The sequence below is a fragment of the Mustela erminea genome, chromosome 9, assembly GCF_009829155.1.
Source record: "Mustela erminea isolate mMusErm1 chromosome 9, mMusErm1.Pri, whole genome shotgun sequence".
In the NCBI taxonomy this organism is placed as follows: Eukaryota; Metazoa; Chordata; class Mammalia; order Carnivora; family Mustelidae; genus Mustela; species Mustela erminea.
The window spans coordinates 11,681,595-11,702,926 of NC_045622.1; the positions used below are offsets into that span (position 1 = coordinate 11,681,595).

Consider the following 21,332-nt stretch of genomic DNA (forward strand, 5'->3'; position numbering starts at 1 on the left):
CTCTGTTCATTCGGGGGAAAGGCTCAATCCTTTTTTTCTCCGTGACTCCTACTCATAACCTGCCTCCCCCAGCCCAGTCCACCTTCTCTATGGGTTCCTCTGCTACATGCCTTGCTTTGCTGGCTCTCCCAGTCCCCCTCGCTGTCACACCCTCTCCCTCTCCACGTGCACCTGCAGACCCTGTGACTCAAGGGTGAGGCTTCTGGGTCCGAGTTAGTCACTGAGGGGTGCATCTCCACCTGGGCTCCTTCTGGCATTCAGAGGCCACGTTTGTTTCAGCGCCACATTTGTGTCCATTAGGGAAAAGCCAATTTTACAAGATGCTCTGGAGCCCAAATCGCACATGCACCAAGTTATCTTTCAAAACTTCTTGAATCTAATGTGTGCGTTCTTCAAGGCGGCTCCCTCAACCTCCTGTGACATCGGGACCACGTGGGCGCCTGTGCCTGAAGCTCTCATTTTGGAGGAAGGGCAGCAGAGACGCAGGCACAGAAGTAACTTCTTATCTGTCCCCAGCACCACCTCTAGGAGCGGCGACAGGACCGAAAGGCCCAGCACTTAATGATGAGCGAATACCCGAGTTAGCCCTGTCGAGTAGCATTCCAACTTTCAAATGGGATGTGAAGTTACAATTTTTCTTTAATTACACATGGGTTTGTCATCACAACCCAGTAAATTATTTAAAAATTAGTCCTGCATATGTGTTGCTTGTAGGCAACGGCAAATGGGTCTGCCTGGCATTCAGAGCTAACGTCCTGCTGCTTGACAGCTGAAACAATCAGTGGGGGTAAGTGCTGAGGATATTCACAACATTTAATGGCAAGTTAAATTACCATTTTTATTGTATGCAATTTCTTGAGAAAATAAATAGGTAATATGCTGGAAGGGATCGCAGTGGAGTAACGCGGGCTTGCTCACACAGCCGTCCACCCGTTCCCATCTGGGAGGAACAAACAAATACCTTCTCTGGCATAAATGTCCTGAAGGAAACATGTCATTGACTGTCTCGGTGGCACATTCAACGGAACATAGTACCTTCTTTGGGGGGGAAAAGCCCCCACAGAAACAAAATATAGGTTAGCAAAGCCATATACTCTAAATGTGGTTAATATGGCTGAATATAGGTATTACAAGTGGTGAGAGGCCTGGGAGCATTTATTTCTTTTCCTCCACTGGATTTTATTTTATTTTTTATTTTTTTGGAGGCAAGGTAAGTCACTAACCAGGGCGTAGTCCAGACAGTTTACGGAGGGAAAGATCTGCATCCTTGGCTGTGTTCAAAGGAGGGAAAGATTGCTCTGCCAAAGCGTGAAGCATTTCGAACCAAGTAACTTGGGCGCACCACAGAACCAAGACCACCTCCGACTTCCTAAAGGTCATCTTTAAAGCTCCACATGGTGAGGCCAGACAGAGCAGACTCTAGCCCGCAGTGAGGGAAGCCTGACACAGGGAGGGCTGAGGCGTGGCAGCCTGCTTCCGTCTGGCTTCCCAGTCAGAGATCATGCCTTAGCTGTAACAGGGACAGTGCTCTCCAGAGATTTCCGGGAACCTTCCTTAAGATGCTCAGAGCATGAAAACTGTGATAGTCAGGCTGGTTAATAAAAACTCTGAGGGGAAAAAAAAAATCATACCACAGGGACAGCAGAGGGAGCTCAATGCTATTTTGTTTTGTTTTGTTTTGGTGGGGACCACTCAAAGTTGAGGGCTCAGAATCTCGACACTGACTTGTTCCCTCTTAGGGTTCTGGGGATTGTTTCCTTAAGAAACAGTTAAAAACAATCTTCACTCTCTTAGAAAGAGCTTCTCTCCTCTCCCTAGATGAAATAGGATGGATGTCTGAAGCAGCGCCATCACTAAAGCAGCTTTTTTTGCTCTATTAGTGATAATATACAGCAGTTTCCCTAATTCACTTCCATTCATTCCACAGGGAAGCAGCTTCTTTGTACTTTTCCATAAAATAAGAGTGTTATGTTCTTCCTCTTCTGCAGGGGCATACATAGGCTGCTTGAGAAAAGCTCTGAGGCCATTCCTTATGAACAAACATATTTCTAGGAGTCACTTTCCTTTGAGGAAAGGAGAAGTAAAATTAAAGGTAGGGCAGATTCATTTTCCAACGGCTGGCCCTAATCACAGCGGCTTAATTTAAATCTGAAAACCATCTTTCCCAGCAGCTTAGACATTAACACAGAAGGTAGCAGATTTATCATTAGATTGTGGGCATACTAAAAATTTATTAGGATTTTTTTTTTTTTTTTTGTGAGAGAAGATAGTTCTGACAATCATGTTGATGATAATAAAATAGAATTAGTCGAGATTTCCATCTTAGCTGGCATTTCATTTTTCTCCCAATCCTGGCCATTAAGAACCGACCACAGGTATTTATTCCCCCCTTTAACTGAATATTCCTTATTTCTTGCAAAATCTTCCATCCTTTACAGCAGGAGACAGGTGACAGGCTGGTGACTTGCGAACGCACAGCTTCGTGTTGTGACATTTACTGTTCATGACCCTCTGCCAACCTTGGCCTTCAGAACTTACTGGGGCTTCCCGATGGCTTCACATGTTAACTCGAGCGCATCCCCTTCCCGGGTCAGGCCTTGTAGAGGGTAAGTCATCTGAATATGCACTTGAGGCTTATCTGTGTGACAACAACACAAAGTGTAATGTTTAGCAAATGACATCAGGCAAAAATCAGACTTGCATGCCGCCACAAACCCCACACCACCAGCACTCACGCTCTCCCCAACCTCATGCCTTCACTAACATCCTCCTAATTAGTTAGTAATCCTGGCATTTGCTCAAATTAAATTGACTAATAACTCCAAGGAGTGAACCGCGAGCAGATAAGAGATTCATAAGCCAACTGCGCCACATCAAACATTTCCTGTGAAATACATTTTGTTACATTGAAGTTTATCTCCAAACTCACTCAAGCTAAAGGAAACTCATTTGCCTTCATGCTGAGGTGAAGCTAGATATTTGTGGTGCTCAGAATTGATACATTTTATCATATATCCTATATTACTATGTGACAATATGTTGTGACAATGCATATTAATAAGTTTGCCTCTTCTATGCTCTTGATTTTGAATGGGAAAGGCAAAACTTCCGAACTCCACTCAAATGGCTTTGAGAATAAAGAAATGGGCGCTTCTGGTGGTCCCAGCGAACTCTTTGACATCTCAATGTATACACACATGAGAAGGAAGGATGCAGACAAGTACCGAGGGACTACTGTGCTAGGAGCTGTCATTGGTGGTGGAATAAGCCCAGTTTTAGGGATGAGAACACTGGTACCCAGTCCAGTAGCCAGTGGAATGAACCAGCCAGTCCAAGGTCATGGAGGTAACTTAATAGGAGGCAGGCCTATGAATGTTGGGATTTCAGGTTCAAAACCACATTACCCAGTAATAATCGATAATTAAAACCAAGTATGGCTTCTGAAGGCAGTCAAGTACTTAACTAAGTGACGTAGCTGTTCTTACATACACTGGCTACTTAAAACCTGTGTTTGGAGCTCGTCGGGGTTTGGGTCCCAAAGATGAATGACGGGAGGTGTGGGGCCTAGGGAGGGAACCAGAAGGGATTGGGATTAACTTAGAAACCCATACAAATACATTTACAAATAAAACCTGAATGGAATGGGGAGACTGTTTTTTTCTATGTTGAACTAACAAGCTATTAATCCCTAAATCAGTTTTCTCATTTAATGCGGTGGCTCTGTAAATGTGTATTTTTGGAAACGTACCCAAGAGTAATAAATGTGAGAGGGCAAGACATCACTTGGCTGAAAGGTCAAAACAATTTCCATAACTTTACTTTCTCAGACAATCACACCACCTAAACATCAGCCCCTTGGCCTTTTACAAGCAGTGCTTAGCTCATTAACATTCATCCTATGGACTGAGAGGGAAATCAGAACTATGGCAACACTCAACTGATCTCAAACCGTACGCGGCTAAAACAAGCTGCATGAGGGAGTCCTCTCTGGGGATGGCTGCTTTCCAGACACGTTGGTACAGTCTTGTTCCCATCACAGATCTTTCTGTCTTGGAAAACCACGTGGCATTCAAAACCTTTTAGGAGTGCCTTTTTGTATACCAGTGTGCACTGCACACTGTGAATGGGTGACCCTCTCTGAGACGCTAAGCCACTTGCCAGAGGACATAAATTAACAGGCCCGAAAGCTCCAGCTGACACTTGCAAAGTAAGCATGGTTCTGTTCTTAGACTTGCTGGCCAAGGGAATGTTCGAGAACAAAATGGTGTGGCGGTGTCCAGAGACTGGTCACTGGGTAGGGAAAGTAGTCCCTACAGAGAGGCAGAAACAGACAGGATACACACCATGACCTTGAGTGAGGACTGGCTGGCTGAGAAGAAGGAAGAGCTGCTGGCCACCCTCCTTGCAGAGCTCTGGTCTCAAAGCCTACACTACATACAACCATTGGGTGACATAAGTGAGTCTATCTGTTTTGCTGGTGTGACCCATAAACACAGAGCTGGCTGGTGAATTCTATTACAAAACAAGATACGAATAAGTAAATAAGTAAGTAAAGCAAGCAACAGGAGAAGGTTACGTTACTGGGAACACCGACAGCCAAAGACCCCGGTCCCTTATATTTCACATTCAGAAAGAGCAGCACTTAACAGGGTTCCTGGTCAGGAAACCTCTGTCATTCTTACCTAGGAACCATTCTGGGCAAGGCTAATTTAAAGCCCCAAATCTGGGATGAAATGGAACATTTGCTTCTAGGTTAATCTCTGATCCACGGAAGGACTACATTTTCCATGCTCTGCTGAGTTCTGCCCATTAATTAAGGAGAAGTAGGATGCCTGCTGGTCTATATAGAATTTTTGTGTTTTTTTTCCCCTTGTGTAATTTACAAGCAAACAGAGAGGGTGTATTTTTCAGCACAGTGCACTAAGGGTTTTACGTGCTCAACTTCCATTAATAATAAAGAGACTGTTGAAAATCCAAGCCAGTCTTGCCTCCCTTCAGTACCACAGACTTCTAGTTAAACTCTTTTTTATGTTACTAATGGCTGTTTCCCAGTTGCCAATTACTCACAGAAATTAGGAAGAGCAAGCTAAGGATCTGCTGTACCTGAAACTTATATTTAAAAAAAAAAAAAATCCTACTACGCCATAGAAAATGCACCTCCAATTCTGGTAACGGATTTTCCCAATTTACTCCTCAGGCTCCTGGAGAGACCTCTACCATCTACTGATGGGCAGAGCTGCTACAGCTACCTTAATAGCTGGCTGAAGAGGTAAACATTAATCTTATTTGCATCATACAGAAAAATGTCCTTCTCTGACACACACACCACTTACATGCATGTTATTTGACCGTGGGGCAGCTGAACCAACTTCACGCCCCGCCTGCGAGCAGCACAGGTGGGTCTCTGTGCCAAGATCCAGCCCCTTCCCTTCCCCTGAAAGAGGAACTCAGGTATGCTCAACAGGTAGCCCAGACAGCCTGGGATTCCACCGGCGCCTCTCGAACTCAGGGAGGTTAAATTTCCCCAGGAAGATCCTGACTTGTATGCGAGTATGTCAAAATCCTGCACAATCCAGATGGCTAACTGAATAGCCCAAAGCTCATCATTTATATTTTAATTATGTTCATAAATCAAACGTTATAACCCACCAAAGCTTTTCTGAGACAGACCCAGACTCCAAGATTTATTTTTAAGTAATGAGGTAAGGCCCAGTACATTTTCTGGGTGATCATTTTATGCCTCGGTTGGTGTTGTAAGGCACAAGGCTACGAGCCAGAGGACACTTTCTACCCAACTGCAGTAACTGCCTAGAAATGTATCGCTCAGAATGGCTTAATGTCATTAAAAAAATGGAACTGCTATATAAAAATAAGAAAAATAGTTAGGTCTGTGCACTTATGGAACATTACAGTTACAGAGATGGCATCACCAACAGCCAATCAATTAGGTCAAGGGATCTGAGGTTTTTATAATATACTGTCATTTTTAAAAAACCCTATAAAAGACATTTAGCAAGACTCGTAGAGCAGACAAAATTCGTTCATTAGTCAAAGTTGCACAGAGGGTTAAATGCCAGGAGGCTTTGGGTCACACCACAGGAGCAACCAATTAAAAAAATAATATTAGAAAGACATTCCAATTTGATGAGACTTTCTTTAAATGTACTTTGCTCTCTCTATAAAGGGAAAAATATATATATATAAAAGGAAACTCTTATAGAGGTTAGAATGGCTTGCTGGCAGATTACAATTGATTTCATGCCAGTCTGACCTTGCACCACGTTCTGTGATCTTTCCAGAAGTTGAAGCTTGAGACTCTGTAGCCTGTATTCACGTTCCTATGTAAATGAAAAATCATCTCCTTCTCTCTAGATCGCAACACTAACATAGCAGGTTTTTAAAATTATTTATTAAAAAAAAATGAGTAAAATGGTATTTAGCAGTTTCCTTTTGCCTGTGATGTCATCCTTCCCATGTACCAGACAGGAGTAGAGCTGAGGACTAGGAAGATACTTACATCCCAGCACGAGACTTATTACCCCATGGGCTCCCAACAGCCTTCCCAGCCCAAGAATTTCTAAATTCTTATTTAGAATGTGGGCATCCAATGTTCTCTGATGCACTAACTGTAACCAGGCCCAAGGTCCTGGGTGCAAATTTGCTTCTGTGACTGCATTCGGGACACGGGCTCTTCATGGACAGCCCTTTCGCCCAATTTCCGAATATCTGTTGGAGCGGGACTGGATGCCAGCGGAGCAAATAGTAATGGTCTCAGGGCAACTGCCAGGGAGAGGTCAAGAGCAGCAAGTGCCCACATGCATCAGAATGGCTGGGAGAAGTCTGGGTCAGTGCCTACGCATTCAGGTAGGGAAGCATCAGCTGAAGAGTCTTTGTCAATCACGGGGGATTTCTGCAGTTTGGAGAAACACGACAATGCAAAGATTAACCTGAGATCTGGGGAGTATGAGGGGTTTTTTTGCGCTTGAGGCAGGAATCGGCACCCCCAAAACAGCTGCCTGGATTGCCAGAAGAGGCCAGCTTTGCACTGAAGGAAGACAGTGTCCGGTAGCAAGACGTGATTGGGTCTGGTTTCGAGAACAGTCACGTGGAGCTTTCAGAGGAGTTCCACATCTTGCAAAAGGTTTGCTTTCTAATGTCATAAGACATTCATGAATAATTCTCACCGCCATTTATTGTTTGTTTGCAAGGCAAAGGACCCCCTGCTGTTACATCTGTTGTATGAATGGGAGGACTGTAACTGCGCTGGGGGAGGACTGAGCTACTGGGGGTGGGAGGAGTCAAACCAGGTGGGAGCTGTGGGACCAACAAGCACGTACCACATCACTCCAGCAGAACGCAACTCCTGCCTGTGGCAACTTGCAAGGAGTTTTGTGGATACGGAAATTACTGTTTACCCAACAGAATCAAATTTTATTCTGCGACGTTGCGACAGAAAGTTATGTTTCCAGTGCTTTAGAAATGGGCGGCACACTCATATAGCAATCTTCCCTATCTTCGAGAAATCTTTAAAATGTGAAAGTGAACGCAGGGAAGGAAAAGCACGAATTTCTCTATAGGAAAGTCGGCTCTGTAAGAAGGAAAGTTTTGGGTCTTTTGCATCCTGGCGCCCGGCACATGCAGTAGGCACTCAAGACTTGTTACGGAGTGAACAAATGCATGAGACGCTGGAGAAATGCCGGGGCGTGGACTCCTACTCCAAGATCTGTTACTGACTTAAACAAACAAACAAAAAAAGCCAGATCATGAATACATCTTAAGCTTGTTAGAAGATAAACTGGGCACATTAACATTTTTGAGAGTTTATTTGAGCACCCATTGATTCAAACAGGGCAACACCACACTGAAAATCCTCCCGCCACAGGAGCTAGGGGAAAGGTTTCTATGGAGAAGACAGGGAAGCAAAGCAAGGGCCATTATTTGATTGGCTGTCGCTTAAGCAGTTGCCTTATTTGGTGAAAGTCTAGTTGGGCTGTTCCTGATTGGTGGTGGCTTCGCTTTCATTTTTTGGGGAGCCGGGGGACTTTGGTTGAGGGTTTCCTTTGCTTCCATAGGCTATCCAAGACATGGTAGTTACCCCAATCTCATGGCCTCCCTGCTGAATCACTTCACTAGCCCTTAGCACAAAATATAATCGTATTATTCTTCTGGAAGGTCAGTCCAGCTCCCCAAATTTGAGGTTCAGCCCACGTGTTCTGATTTACATGCTTCCCTTTCACTACATGTTTATTTAGCATTTCTGGTGTATCTCTAAGGTGGGATCTTTGGGGAAATCATAAAAGGATGTTGTCTGACCACTCATTTTCGATTTTCAGATTTTAACTTCACAACCATTTAACCTTCCACAGAATTGAAATGTGACCTTGAGTTAAAAACCATTAGAAGACTCGCTTTGCAGTGGAAATGCTCAATGTCCACAGCCACAGAGACACATCTTCCCCAAAGACAAGAGATGGGACAGCGAGATGTGGACAGAGCATCCTTCGTAAGAGACCTCCATCTCCCGACTGTGACTTCATAAGGTAGAGGTGGTGGCTTTCTCGTCCTTGACCTTGTCATGTCACTCAACTCTTGCTCGCGACAGACTTGCCCTGACACTGACTCTGTGTTCTGAGTATTGGTCCCTCAACCTCCTGCCCCCTGTGGTGCAGCAGAAAGCTCCATGAACGAGCTCCACAGTTAGTATCAGGACCGTGGCCCCGCCCCTGCCCTGTGGTCACGCAACAAATGACAGCTCAATCATTCGTTTGAATCCAGGGGTCTCCATGAGGAATACGAAATACTGAAATGACTTCCACTGAAACTCAATTCATTGCTTAAAAAAATAAAAGGAAGGGAGAGTGGGAGGAAGAGCATATTCTGTTCAAAGACGAGACGAGATCAGAGAGAAACAGGCCAAATCGGGGAACACCAGCTACTATGCTTTGAAGAATACGATCTGGGAACAGAACTGATGGGGAGAGGATGCATCCAGGAGCCGCGTTGGGAAACGACGTCTTATCCTCCACTCCAAGCAGGAAAGCTTTTCCCATTTCCAGGTTTTTCTCCCTCCTTCACTGCAGGGGCACTGTCGATACCAGAGAAACATTTATTTTGGCACAGACAGAGAACAGGTTTGGATCATCTCCTCAACGTTCAATTTTCCCCCAATCGAGGGAACGAAAGGAGAAATCCAGCCTTCTCCCAACCCCGGATGAACAGGAAAATGGATTGACAAAATATCTGCCTAGAGGGGCTCAATAAAACTCATTTTGAAAATGATGCCTACGTACACGATTAACCGTCAGGTGATAATCAGAGGAGGGAAGGTATTCAAACACCCATTTCTAGAGTCTTTGTTTTCACTCTCCCTTTCAAAACCCATCTCAATTTCTCGTTCTCTCCCTCTCTTTCTTTTTTAAACAAATAGGCACACATAGAAAAAAACTCTCACAAAATGAAGATTTTTGCAAATTGTACCAAAGAAGCAAGGCTGTGACGGGAGGAAAGCGGAAGACACACAGCGACCAATGGCGAGTCCGGAGTGAGGCTTTTCCCACTTGGCACGGCGATCTGAATTTCATACCGAGGTCACAGCTCTCCTTTGAATCCCCAGCTTACATCGCTCTGTGTTGCCACCTTGATGCTATTTAAACAGTTTTCTTTTAACGCGCAGACAGTGAACTGTTCTCCTTTAAACAGGCTTTTATTTGACAAGAGTACGTTCCTTCAGATGTACAGCTCCACTAACCACGCGACAATTGCACCACGCTCCGCTATAATCAACCATGTTGTAAATTTGAGCAACGCCACGTACACAGACATGCGGGAGGGGAAAAAAGAACCGCACAGAAGGAATTTAGGGTCATCTAGCTCAGAACGTTAAAAGGCAAAACTGTTCTCCGCCTAACATCTAAGGCAGGAGAGCTTTGAACTCCAGCTTCCGTGCATAATTATTTTCTGTTTTAAACACTGAGCCGTGTGTGGTTGCCTCGGCAGCCTTGCTGAGCCTTACAATGAAAGCCAGAAAACTGAGAGCCCTACTGTATGTTCTTCATTCCCAGCAACGTTCCTATGAGAAAACCTTATTAATGAGCTTGCAAACAAGCACCCAACAGGGAAATGTCACAAACAAGAGCGGCTAATGCCCCAGAAAATCAAATAACTGAACACTTGGCTGATTGTGGTGCCTTTCATATTTATAATAAAAAAAGGGGGGGCTTTAATTCACTAATTCTGAAGGGGTCAACACCTTGCTGAACAAAACAACTCATTTATTTATGTTCAGAAATCTCCAGATGATAAATTACATTGATGTTAATCACTTCAATGCATACTACACAATTAATATCTGTACTCACCACGAACTTAAAGATTATTAAAAGTATGACAGCATACACATCTGGCTGATTTTTCACATAATTGGGCACAACAATTTCTCCTGGTACCACAAATAAGGGTCCTAACAAACAAACACTGCAAAATTCTGTGTTCAATTAATTAGGACTTAAATCCACAAGACAAAAGCAATTCCAAGTTGTAGCTCAAGCCTTGTCCTCTGTGCAAGATGGTAGCTTTGTTTTACTGTTCCTCCCTTCCCTGTCGGACTTTAAGTAAGCTGTTGAACGGTATACACAGTGCAGGTCTTTGCTATTTCTTTTTTAAAAAATATCTCCTTAAAAGGATGCAGTTTATACAGAACTCAAATCCGTTATCTGTCATGTAACTGTTCATATCCTGGTTAATAACCATTGGTTTTAGATGAGGTAGAAAAAGGTTTCCGGAAGGCTTCATGCAGCAAAATGGGCCAGGCCCGAACCAAGTGAGTAGAATGAATACCAATTCCAACAGGTTAGAGTTCCCCCAGGGTAGTCTCATTTACCCAGAAAAGAGCTGTTCTTAATCTGAGGTCCATGGATGAGGTCAGCATTTCCCGGTGATAATCTAACACTTATAAATAATACTACAAAAAAATCTTTTTAGGGGCACCTACGTGGCTCAGTGGGTTAAAGCCTCTGCCTTCAGCTCAGGTCATGATCCCAGGGTCCTGGGATAGAGCCCCACATCGGGCTCTCTGCTCAGCAGGGAGCCTGCTTCCCTCTCTCTCTCTCTCTCTGCCGGCCTCTCTTCCTACTTGTGATCTCTGTCTGTCAAATAAATAAATAAAATCTTAAAAAAAAAATCTTTTTAGGTACCAAAGAAAAGGATATTAAAAATAATAGTTATGTATTTATTTTATGTTTATTAAACATAACACACCTAGCAAAATAAAATTCCTAATTTGGTATTTTTTCACAGCCCTTTGTTAGGGAAAAGCAATAAAGTGACTTAAAGATAAATTCTAAATGAGTTGAGTATAGACCACCTGTGGATATGGGAAAACTGGTCCTCAGACAAATGAAGTTAAGATTAACTCTGTAGGATAAGCAGACTCCTTAAACTGAAAGCAAAATGTCGTGGATCTGTGATTTTGTTCATCTTCTCCAGATCTATGGACTCCTAAAGGGGTGTTTAAGAAGGTTAAGGGTTGGGCCAAATACAAAGGGATGCTAAGGGTTTGGGCCAAATACAAAATGAGGGTCGAATACTCCTCACAGAGTATCTAAAATGGTCCCACATCCACGCGGACTGGCTGTTCAATGTCATGTATTTAAGTATCTCTTCCCATTGCCATCAAGTCGCGGTGCTGCCTGACTACCGAGTGGGGGGCGGCTGTGAGAGGGATGGAGTTGGCCCACTGGCAGAGGCCAATGACCAACAAAGCCTTAGTGCTCAAAGACCGAGTGCCTTAGGCATCAGAGGCAGGGGCCCTTTGGTTGTTGCATAGTGGCTGGTGTTCAGGAAAGTAAAGCTGGCAGGCCATGATGCAGAGGGTTCTGTGTCTGGAGGAGCTACTGAAGGAATTCCTAGCTGACTCTCCCGAGCTGTCAATAGCACTCCGGGAAAGGAGGGCAGTGAATGATCAGGTGACTTTCTTTCTTTCTTTTTTTAATAAAGATTTTATTTATTTATCTGAGAGAGAGCACAATTGAGAGAACGAGTAGGAAGAGGAGCTGAGGGAGAAGCAGACTCTCTCCTGAACAAGGAGCCCAATGTGGGGCTCGATCCCTGGGATCATGACCTGAGCCGAAGGCAGACGCTTCACTGGCTGAGCCACCCAGGCACCCTATCAAGTTAAACTTTCTTGAACACTGAGTCTTATTTAAGATGCCAAGGAAGACTCTCAATTCCCACTCAGATTAATAAAATGGTTGGTAACTCTTAACCTTCTTTTATGTAGAAAGACTTTCTCTTTATATACATTCCAAAAAATTAAATATCAAGAAGAAAATGTCTGTGTGGCTCACTTTGGATAAACACGCACATACACACACCAACAAAAACAAGAAACAATAGTCTCCCATAAAAATGTGCTGAGTAAGGAAGCAGCGCAGCTAGATAGGAAGAGACAGGTAAGGGGGCTCTGTAACTAGGCTCACAGAAAATTCCACATGCGGAGAAATACTATAAACAAGATATTAGCCAGAAAGAAGGGAATATAACAAATCTACCTTGTTTGTTCTAAATACAGATGAGACATTTCCATAATATTTACAAATCTACCTTGTTTGTCCTAATTTATAGATGAGGTATTTACCAAATTCCCCAGTCAGTTTTCTATAAAAGATGGCCATAAAAAGCCCCCCGTGGCAACCCATCTGGTACCCCTCTCACTCTAGAGAGCACTTCTTTCTGTTCTCGCCTTCTCTTAAGAAACTTTCACTTCCTTCCCCCTATGACCCGCAAGATTCATTCTTCGACTCTTGTAAGACAAGAACCCTCCAATGGTGCCATGTTAGAGTTCAACATGATCAATAGCTGTGTCTTTGTTTTTGGAAGGCACTGGTCACTTCCCTGTGGGTGAGGGCTAGTAGGAGACTGAGGTCAAAGGAATTCAGGTATGCAGTTTTACTCCTTGTACTTAGAAGGATAAATCTCTCTTGAACCTACAGAAGATGGAAGACAAGGCTTATAAAGATCATTATCAAGTCTTCCAAGAGGTAGGAGGTACAGTGCTTACAATATTTTGCATTTGGGAGCGAGTATAATTTCATAGGTGGGTGGGGCTATATTCTATTTGGAAGATACTTGGGACACTGGAAGAGTTTAGGGGCGGGGACTGGGTGAATGTCTACTCAGGTTTCACAAAGGAGTTAATGTATTATTAAAGCTAATGGGCCCCTACAAGGAAAGTTAATGGATATTAAGTTTGCTTAAATGAATTACATATTAACAAAGTCACAAGAAATCTACTATCTGCCAATTTAGATAATATCTGATCATTTCTGTTTTCCCATTATAGGGACATTACACCACAATAGTTTTGGTGATATGAAAATTATAAGCATGATGCCTATAATGAAGCTACATAATGATGGAGATGAAATGAATTAACAAGAAAAACCTGCATTATGTAATGTTAAATTGAGCCAAACTCACTGAGTAAGAAAAGGTGAGAACAGGATTGGCGTCTTGGAAGCAACTTTTCACGTTTAACTTTAGCCACAAAGTAGAGAAACGATTAGAAGCCACATTTTACACCTTTCCCTGGCCCCCGTTTTGCTCAGGCAATGGTGGCCCTCAAGACACATGCTCACTTCTAGCCCTGGAACCTGCGAATATGGCCTTATTTGGAAAGAGATGTCTTTGTGGGTGTATCAAGTTCAGGATCTTGAGATAAGACCATTCTGGATTAGCTGGGTGGGCACTGACTTCAACAGCAAATGTCCTTATAGGACACATGCAGAAAAGAGAAGGCCAAGTTGAGACAAAGCAAGAGGTGAGAAAGACATGCCTCACGCCAAGGACTATCTGGGGCCCCCAGGAGCCAGAAAAGGCAAGGAAAGCTCTTCTCCCAGAGCCCTTTTGAACGAGTGTGGCCCTCCTAACACTTCAACGTTGGTGTTCGGTCCTCTAGAACTATGAGAGAATAAATTGGTTGTGTTAAGCCACGAAGTTGGTGAAAATTAGTTACGGCAGTGCTAGGAAATTAATGGAGAGATGGTAATGCTTTGCCTTTATCAGACCCCCAGGGGGTTGCCTTTCTAACCAAACTCTTACACCAGTCCCACTCTGCACACTCAAATGTCACTTGCCATCTTTCAGACTCTCAGTTACAGATTTCTGATAAAAAAGTGAGGTGTTGGCTACTTGGCCACAACTTTGCTGCAAGGATGGTTTTGTGCAGAAAACATTTTGGCAAGCACGAGAGTCCTCGGAGAAAACAAGGAGAGCGTCTTCAGTTCATTGGGCACAGCAAGGAGACCACCTCACTCCCCATGATCTAGCTGTTATTGATGAAGCCATTGAAATTGTGGCACCGATCCCAAAGAGTTCCACTTTTAAACTCATTGCTATACTTTAAGTTAAAAATGGAAGAGAACATGCAATTTAAAGCAAAATGCTGATGGAAAATGGGAAGAAAAGACCCTCTATATATTAAAAAAAAGAAAAAAAAATCAGCACTTCTGCTGGGGCTAAGAAAGTGGGAGGGACCACCCTCGATTGTGAAGTTGACAAAGAAATGATTAACGTCAACACTCACAAAGTGCAATTAATTGAGTCATGTGATAGAACAGATTGGAATCATTTTAAAATTTTACATTTGGGTTAAATGTAGTATTTTGAAAATCCTCACTGGCACTCTATAGTATGGCAGTGTTTCAATAAAATAATCCTTTGATTATTTTACTACTGAGACAACAAGATAGAAACTCTATCATATGTATTCAATAAATGGCTTCTCAAGTGTTTTTCACCAACTGCTACTCTGTGCCCTCAGGATAAAATATTCAGGTACTGCTATGATTGGAACAAAGGCCTGTGTCAAGTTCCCTCCCCAAATTCCTGTGCTGGAATCCCACTGGGGTGATATGAAGAGGCGGGGCCTTTGGGAGGTGCTCAGGTCATGGGGGCGGAGCCCTCACGAATGGGATTAGTGCCCTCCTGAAAGCTGCTCTAGAGATCTCTAGCCGCTTCCGCCAGGAGAGGATGCAGGGACAAGGCAGTGACTCTGAACCAGGAAGAGGGAGGGTTTTCTCTAGAACACAGCCGTGCTCGTGCGCCTTGTTCTCGGACGTCCTAGCCTCCAGAATGGAGTCATAAATGACTGTTGCCCATAAGCTACTTGGTGCTGCTTTGTTAGAGCAGCCTGAACGGACAAGGACAGGTACTCACACTGTACTTCAAGGTACCGCTGGGTCTGCAAGTTTCCGGTAACAGCTGGATGCTCCACCTGACAGATCACGGGGACCCCGTCGTCCTCCTTGTGCACCTTCAGCATCAGCTGACTGGTCACCGTGTACATGTCTGACCACTCCTCCACCTCCGATTTGCCTGGGGGACACGGAATATGACGAGACATCAGAGCTGAGTGAGTTCCTATCGCTCTGTTTCTACAGGCTCCTCTCCCCGCCCCAACATTGCTATTGTACCCGAGACGATGGAAGTCACTCGGGATAAGGGTATGCTGTGGGTAGACAGCAGATAAAATGAGAATTTTCTAATTCTCAACCTTGCAGGAGAGTATGTAAGATGTATTTCTACCCCACATAATAGATACTATTTTTATTTAAATATATTACATATGTTGTCTTCTATCTTGAAACCTCCCACTAAAAGGCAGCTGAAAGTTGAACCACGTTGCCATCTGACTGCTTAAGGCATTTTGGAGGAGGAAAAAGAGAAGTGCTTTGCACCCCTAACCGCCATCTGAACTTGAAACGTCTAGTAGGCTGTCATGTGGTTTAAAAATTCCAGGACATCATCCAAATCCCTGAAGTAATTCAATCAGGAACAGAGATATAAACAAGCCCCAATGCCCACCTCCCTCAGCAACAACTACCAGGGAAAGTAACTAACTGGATTTACATAATTGAAATTGTAAATGAAATGTTTAAACTCTGAGACTTTTGGAAGACCACAAAACAACAGCAGCAACAACAACAAAACCGCACTGGCAGTGGGTAGAGCAAAGTAAGATAGAGGCTTCGGGCCAGATGGGAGACACGTCCAAGAACACCCAGAAAAGGAGGGAGGAGGCTTCCGGACGGGATGAATAGGCCAAGGCGGCCCCTTTCCTGAACTCAGCGCTCCCTGGGACATGGCGCACCATTAACTTTCTTTTAATGTTTTGTACTTATCGGTACGCATTTAATGGCTCAATTCACTTAGAAAAGCAGAGGGGAAATGAGAAACTCCTTCCTTCCAAAACCATACCTAGGAAATAGGAGATTAAACAGAGCAAGCTTTTTGAAACTGAAGCTGTTATATATAGATTTATCTGTTTCTAGATATAGATTTTTATATCCCCTTTCTAAAAGGCCTTATTCTTTTCTTCCTGGCACTCTTGATTTATTCAAGAAGCACACACCGAGCACTTACCTTGGCCCAGATACAGCTGCACGCTTTACAAACATTCACTCATTTCATCTGCCCAAGAATCGCATACACTCTGTAATAGTAATATCCCCATTTTAGCAGAAATTGCTAAACACAGCTGGCACTTCTGTCAGATGACCAGAGCTGTATGAACCATGGGTACTACTTCCAAAGCAGCCTTGGAAAGGAAGGGGTAGGAGGGCTGACCCGCCCTCCTCCTCAGGATGGCCGACACAGAAGGCTCAGCCTGGGTCCAGGCTGCGGCCGAGGTGCTGCCGAAGGGGGCAGATATTAGAAGGTCCAGGAATCCAATGAGGGGCGGCCTCGGCCCAGGGAGAGAGGGTGGGGAACAGCATTAAAGGAGCAGCCTGAGCCATAATCACAAATGGCAAACTTTGCAAAAGAGCAGGCTGTTGAAACGTGCACATGAGCTACAGATTCCACGAGAAGGGGGGTGTCTGCAGATCCACAGCGAGGGTACAATCCTTCTCACCCTTAACGCACCTGCCCCTACAGGAAAGCAGAGTCAGTGAGCTGATGGTGCAGGGATCCGTGTTAGAAGGAGGCAGAATTCACCGTGTTTTTAAAATGTCTAACATGAGAATTTGGGGAGCTAACCTATCGTAGGTCAGAGGGTGAATGAGAACTGAGGGACAACATGGACACCTGGAGTTCAGGGGAACACCCCAATAGTGGCTCTTCCTTGTCTAAAGAGTTCTAGTTCTTTCTGAGCGCCGGAGTCAAAATCTAGCAGCACCTTTCTCCACAAACCCTCAAACCACAGGGGGAGGATATGCATTAGAGTCAATAAGACGCCTTTAGGCTGTGGCTTCAGACGCATTTAGTAATTGATTAGGGGCCCTGTTTATGTGGATATTTTTGTTTTAGGGACATGTTTGGCATTCATCTTTCATCTGCCACAAGGTGTGGCCCTGCCGGAGTCAGGGGCCCGCCCAATACTTCTGGAAAGGGCAGCCTGCCCCTCACCTTTTAGCTCCTTGTTCCCTTTGAACCACCTGATGGTTGTGGCTGGTTTGCTGGCCATGGCAGTGCAGTTGACTTCAATCTCCTCGCCTTCCACCGCTGTGTCTTTCTGGATATCGATCATCAGGTTGCGTGGAGGGACTACAAATGAAACACAGAATCCATTTCTGCACATAGCCCTCTTTTCATTAGAAATTCGCACCACCGCTACCAAAAAGAGGAGACAACCAGTGGACATTCCTGATGGGATTTTAAAACGAACTGCTACCAGAGGGGAAAAAAGAAGTACAAAGACATCATTAAGAGTGTGAATTATGTCAAAGTGGTTAATTGAGAATTTTTCTCCTAAAATTATCTTATAAAATGTCCAGTCTCCCACTCCTGAGTCATCAGTGACCAAGTTATAACAACAGTGGTATTAGTTACCATCAGTTATTAGAAAACTGACCAGAACATAGATCGAAAAGTAAGACAAGTACACGCTAGTGAATTTATCATCCTCATTGGGAAGGATCTGGAAGGACTCTCTGTCCTTGAACTCAACCCTTGGATTTCAATCTTCATATGAAAGATCTTGAAGAGAATCACCAAAGATCGAAAACTTAAGAGTCCCTTAAAAGAATCGCTCACCATAAGCACAAACGGAAAACTCGTGCTTTAGAACGAGTTCTGTTCCGTTGAAATTATCCATAAAGAACTGGGATATAATCATGACCTCCGACGGACGGCGTTGTAATAAAATCCACTGGATGGGAAGATGTGGTAAGGTAGGATGTGCCAGTTAATTTGCATTAATTTTCCCATGTTCTGAAATCTAATGCTCCAGATTTTAGAAAGCAAAGGTGAAAGAGACTATTAAGTGCCTGCAAGTCCATTTTATATGTCAGAAATAAAACCACTCTTCTTTAAGCATATTAAGCATATGGAATAAGATGGAATAAAATATTCGGGGGCTAAAGTGTGGAATATCAAATGCAGAGAAGGTAGGGTGATGGGGATGGTGAGAAAGCATGTTATCTTTTATGAAACCGAGCTGACAGAAAGACTTCACATCAGGTGCAACCTTACCACAAGACAGAGCTTCTTGAAATAAAAATCAGTAGGAATACGGAATTTGGCAGAGTGAATCTCAGACTATGTGCTCTGACCACCATGAATAAGCAAAGACAGTTCTGAGAGTTATGATTAATAAGTTTCTCAACTCAGAAGAGAAACAAGAAATTAAATATGTATAAACATGCCATCCTGATGATCAAGTTGAATAATATATCTCTGATACCGCTTCAATAAATTATGGGATTAAACCACGTATTTGGGATTTCCAACTGTTCAAGTCCAATGTAAAATTCTGTGCACAGGGAGACTTTTACATTGACTTGAAGCACTTGAAAACTCCTACAGAGAACGATGGAAAAGAAAAAGGGAAAATGGCATGTTGCTTATGTTTCCCAGCAAGAAGTGTGTGGGGTGTGTGTGTGTGTGTGTGTGTGTGTGTGGAGGGGTGACTATTAGAGCAAAAGCAGGCCCCTTCTTTGTTCCCCACGGAAAAGGAAAAGAACACATTTGCTCAAGTGGATGTGTTGCCAAAGTGATATGGCCCAAATGAGTAGTTAAACATGGCAAAGAACTACCCTCGCTTACATTTAAAAAAAATACATAAGCATAAAGAGAGATAGTCTAACATCCAATTTGGAGCTGCACATCTGCCAGTGTTTTAAGAGACACAGAAAGGCAGTGACAAAAGTAAATGGGGCGACTTTAGCTAGCTATTTCCTGAACGTAGATATTCTTTCCAGATGATAATCGGGATGGTTATAGATTTTCATCACGTACGCCTAGAGAGTTGATAGGGAATCCACACAGAGACTGGATGTTTTGGACCAACAAATACTACCAAATTCTGAGTGCGGTATCGTAGGAATATAGAAACAAAATGCTATTGTTAGAGTGAATGTCGGAGGAAAAGATTGCCCAAGCCTGAAGAAAATAAGATCCCGGTGAGCTAGGAGGAAGAAGTAAGAGGCAAGAGGATGAAATCACCAAAGAGTAAAAGACATAGGAACGCCACCCCCCACAGCCCCCCACATGGAGGAATCAAAGTCAGACAATAGTATTTCTATCAAGGTTCAGACAGAAGTAAAAGGAGAGTGATGGAAATCATTCTTGATGTTGGCATATGCCATGACGCCCAACGAGAAATGGGATTGAGTACAGTGACTGAGAAGTAATATGCAATTTAAGGAAATTCAAACTGAGTAGGTTTCACTCAGAGAAAGTGATCCTCTTTGGATAGGACAAAGAAGGCAATGGAGTCCGGCGGATTCCAGTCTGCTTGTGTAACTTTGAAGAAAAACCTTGCTGGTAGCTCTGTGGTAACCTGGGAATCTCGGCAGGAAGAGATCCCGGAGTCATTAAAGGTTCCTGAACGCTCCACCGTCAAGTCTCAATGGCACCCAGCCTCCCAACACGGGCTTTGCCAGGCATTCATTTCCTGTGTGTTCCTGGGGCTCTTTCCTTCATTCTCTCCTTTGCCGAGCTGGGCCTGAAGACCGCTTAGTCCTCCTCGTCACAGGCTCCCCTAAACACCACTAGCTGCTCCTCTTCGGTGGTCTTTCTGTCTGTAAGATGGAGGCGGTCGTGGAGGGGACAGCACGTTCTTTCTGCATTAGCAATCACGACTGCCAGTTCAAAGGAAGGAGATGGGAAAGTGCACGTACAATTAAGCCAAGAGGAACGCCTACCAGTGCCTCTTAGATGTTGTTTGGAGGCTCAGAGCCTGACCAGCAGCAAAGAGACCCTCTCTGTTTTGGATTACCTATTGGTTGGCATTGCCCATGCTGCTTCTTCCTCTTCTACAATAGACATGCCATCAAGTCCCCTGACCCTTCAGGGGGACACCTATACCCATACTAGGTCCTTGGGTCACCTTCACGAAGAGCTGACGGACATCATCTAACTTCACTTTGCTACAGTGAACATGGGGACAACTTGCCACGTCTTGGAAAATGGGACCAGTGCAGAAAAATAAAGACGTTGTCGTTGAGAAAAGCATCCTGAGAAAGAGCTGAGTGACTTTATTCCAAGTCCACAGTGTTTTCAAGATTGTGGCCAGGATTTCTGACTTCACTAAGATGAGAAGAAGAAAACAGTTAAGGGTAGTGGGAACTGTGTGATTTGTATACCTAAAATCAAATTGAATCATGGGAGTCACAGTGGTTTGTTGATATTAGCTATGAAGGTGACTTCTCTGATTTTTTTTTTTTTTAAGTACAAAGAAGCTTTGGAAAATATAAACGAGGTGATTTAAGTCTTTCTAAAAAAAAAAAAAAAAAAAGGGACCAGACAAGAAAAACTCCAAATTGGGCGCCTGGGTGGCTCAGTGGGTTAAGCCGCTGCCTTCAGCTCAGGTCATGATCTCAGGGTCCTGGGATCGAGTCCCGCATCGGGCTCTCTGCTCAGCAGGGAGCCTGCTTCCCTCTCTCTCTCTGCCTGCCTCTCCATCTACCTGTGATTTCTCTCTGTCAAATAAATAAATAAATAAAATATTAAAAAAAAAAAAAAAAAAAAAAAAACTCCAAATTTATTTTGGTCTATTAATTGTACCCCATTCTCCCTTCAACTCCACAATGCCTACTGTAATATAAAAGTGATTAGTACAGTGTAAAAATCCATTTGTGGGAAAAATGAATTAAAACCGCTACTAACCAGAGAATACACTTAAACGTGCTCTACTAAACAGACACATTTAGTAAAAACTGCCTGCGGCCGTTAAGGAAAATAACCAAAGATGTATGTAAGGAGGTGCATACAGATGAAAACCTGAATGAAAATCACAGGGGGAAATACTAGAAAATAGCAAAGAAATGTCAAGGTTCTTCTCAGCTAACCTCAAATCTATAAGAGTGCTCATTATAAACATTACGCCTACAACA

General features: G+C 43.7%; 1 protein-coding gene across 13 annotated transcripts in view; it reads right to left on the minus strand.

Moving 5' to 3' along the window:
- CADM1 (cell adhesion molecule 1) overlaps positions 1 to 21,332 on the minus strand; it is a 326,555-nt gene that overhangs the window by 39,803 nt on the left and 265,420 nt on the right. For all 13 annotated transcript variants that reach the window (XM_032359970.1, XM_032359964.1, XM_032359975.1 and 10 more), the window contains exons 4-6: positions 17,404 to 17,541; positions 15,214 to 15,372; positions 2,539 to 2,638 (exon numbers count right to left, since the gene is read on the minus strand). In XM_032359970.1, the coding sequence (XP_032215861.1) occupies positions 2,539 to 2,638; positions 15,214 to 15,372; positions 17,404 to 17,541 (397 nt within the window). The remainder of the gene's footprint in view (positions 1 to 2,538; positions 2,639 to 15,213; positions 15,373 to 17,403; positions 17,542 to 21,332) is intronic.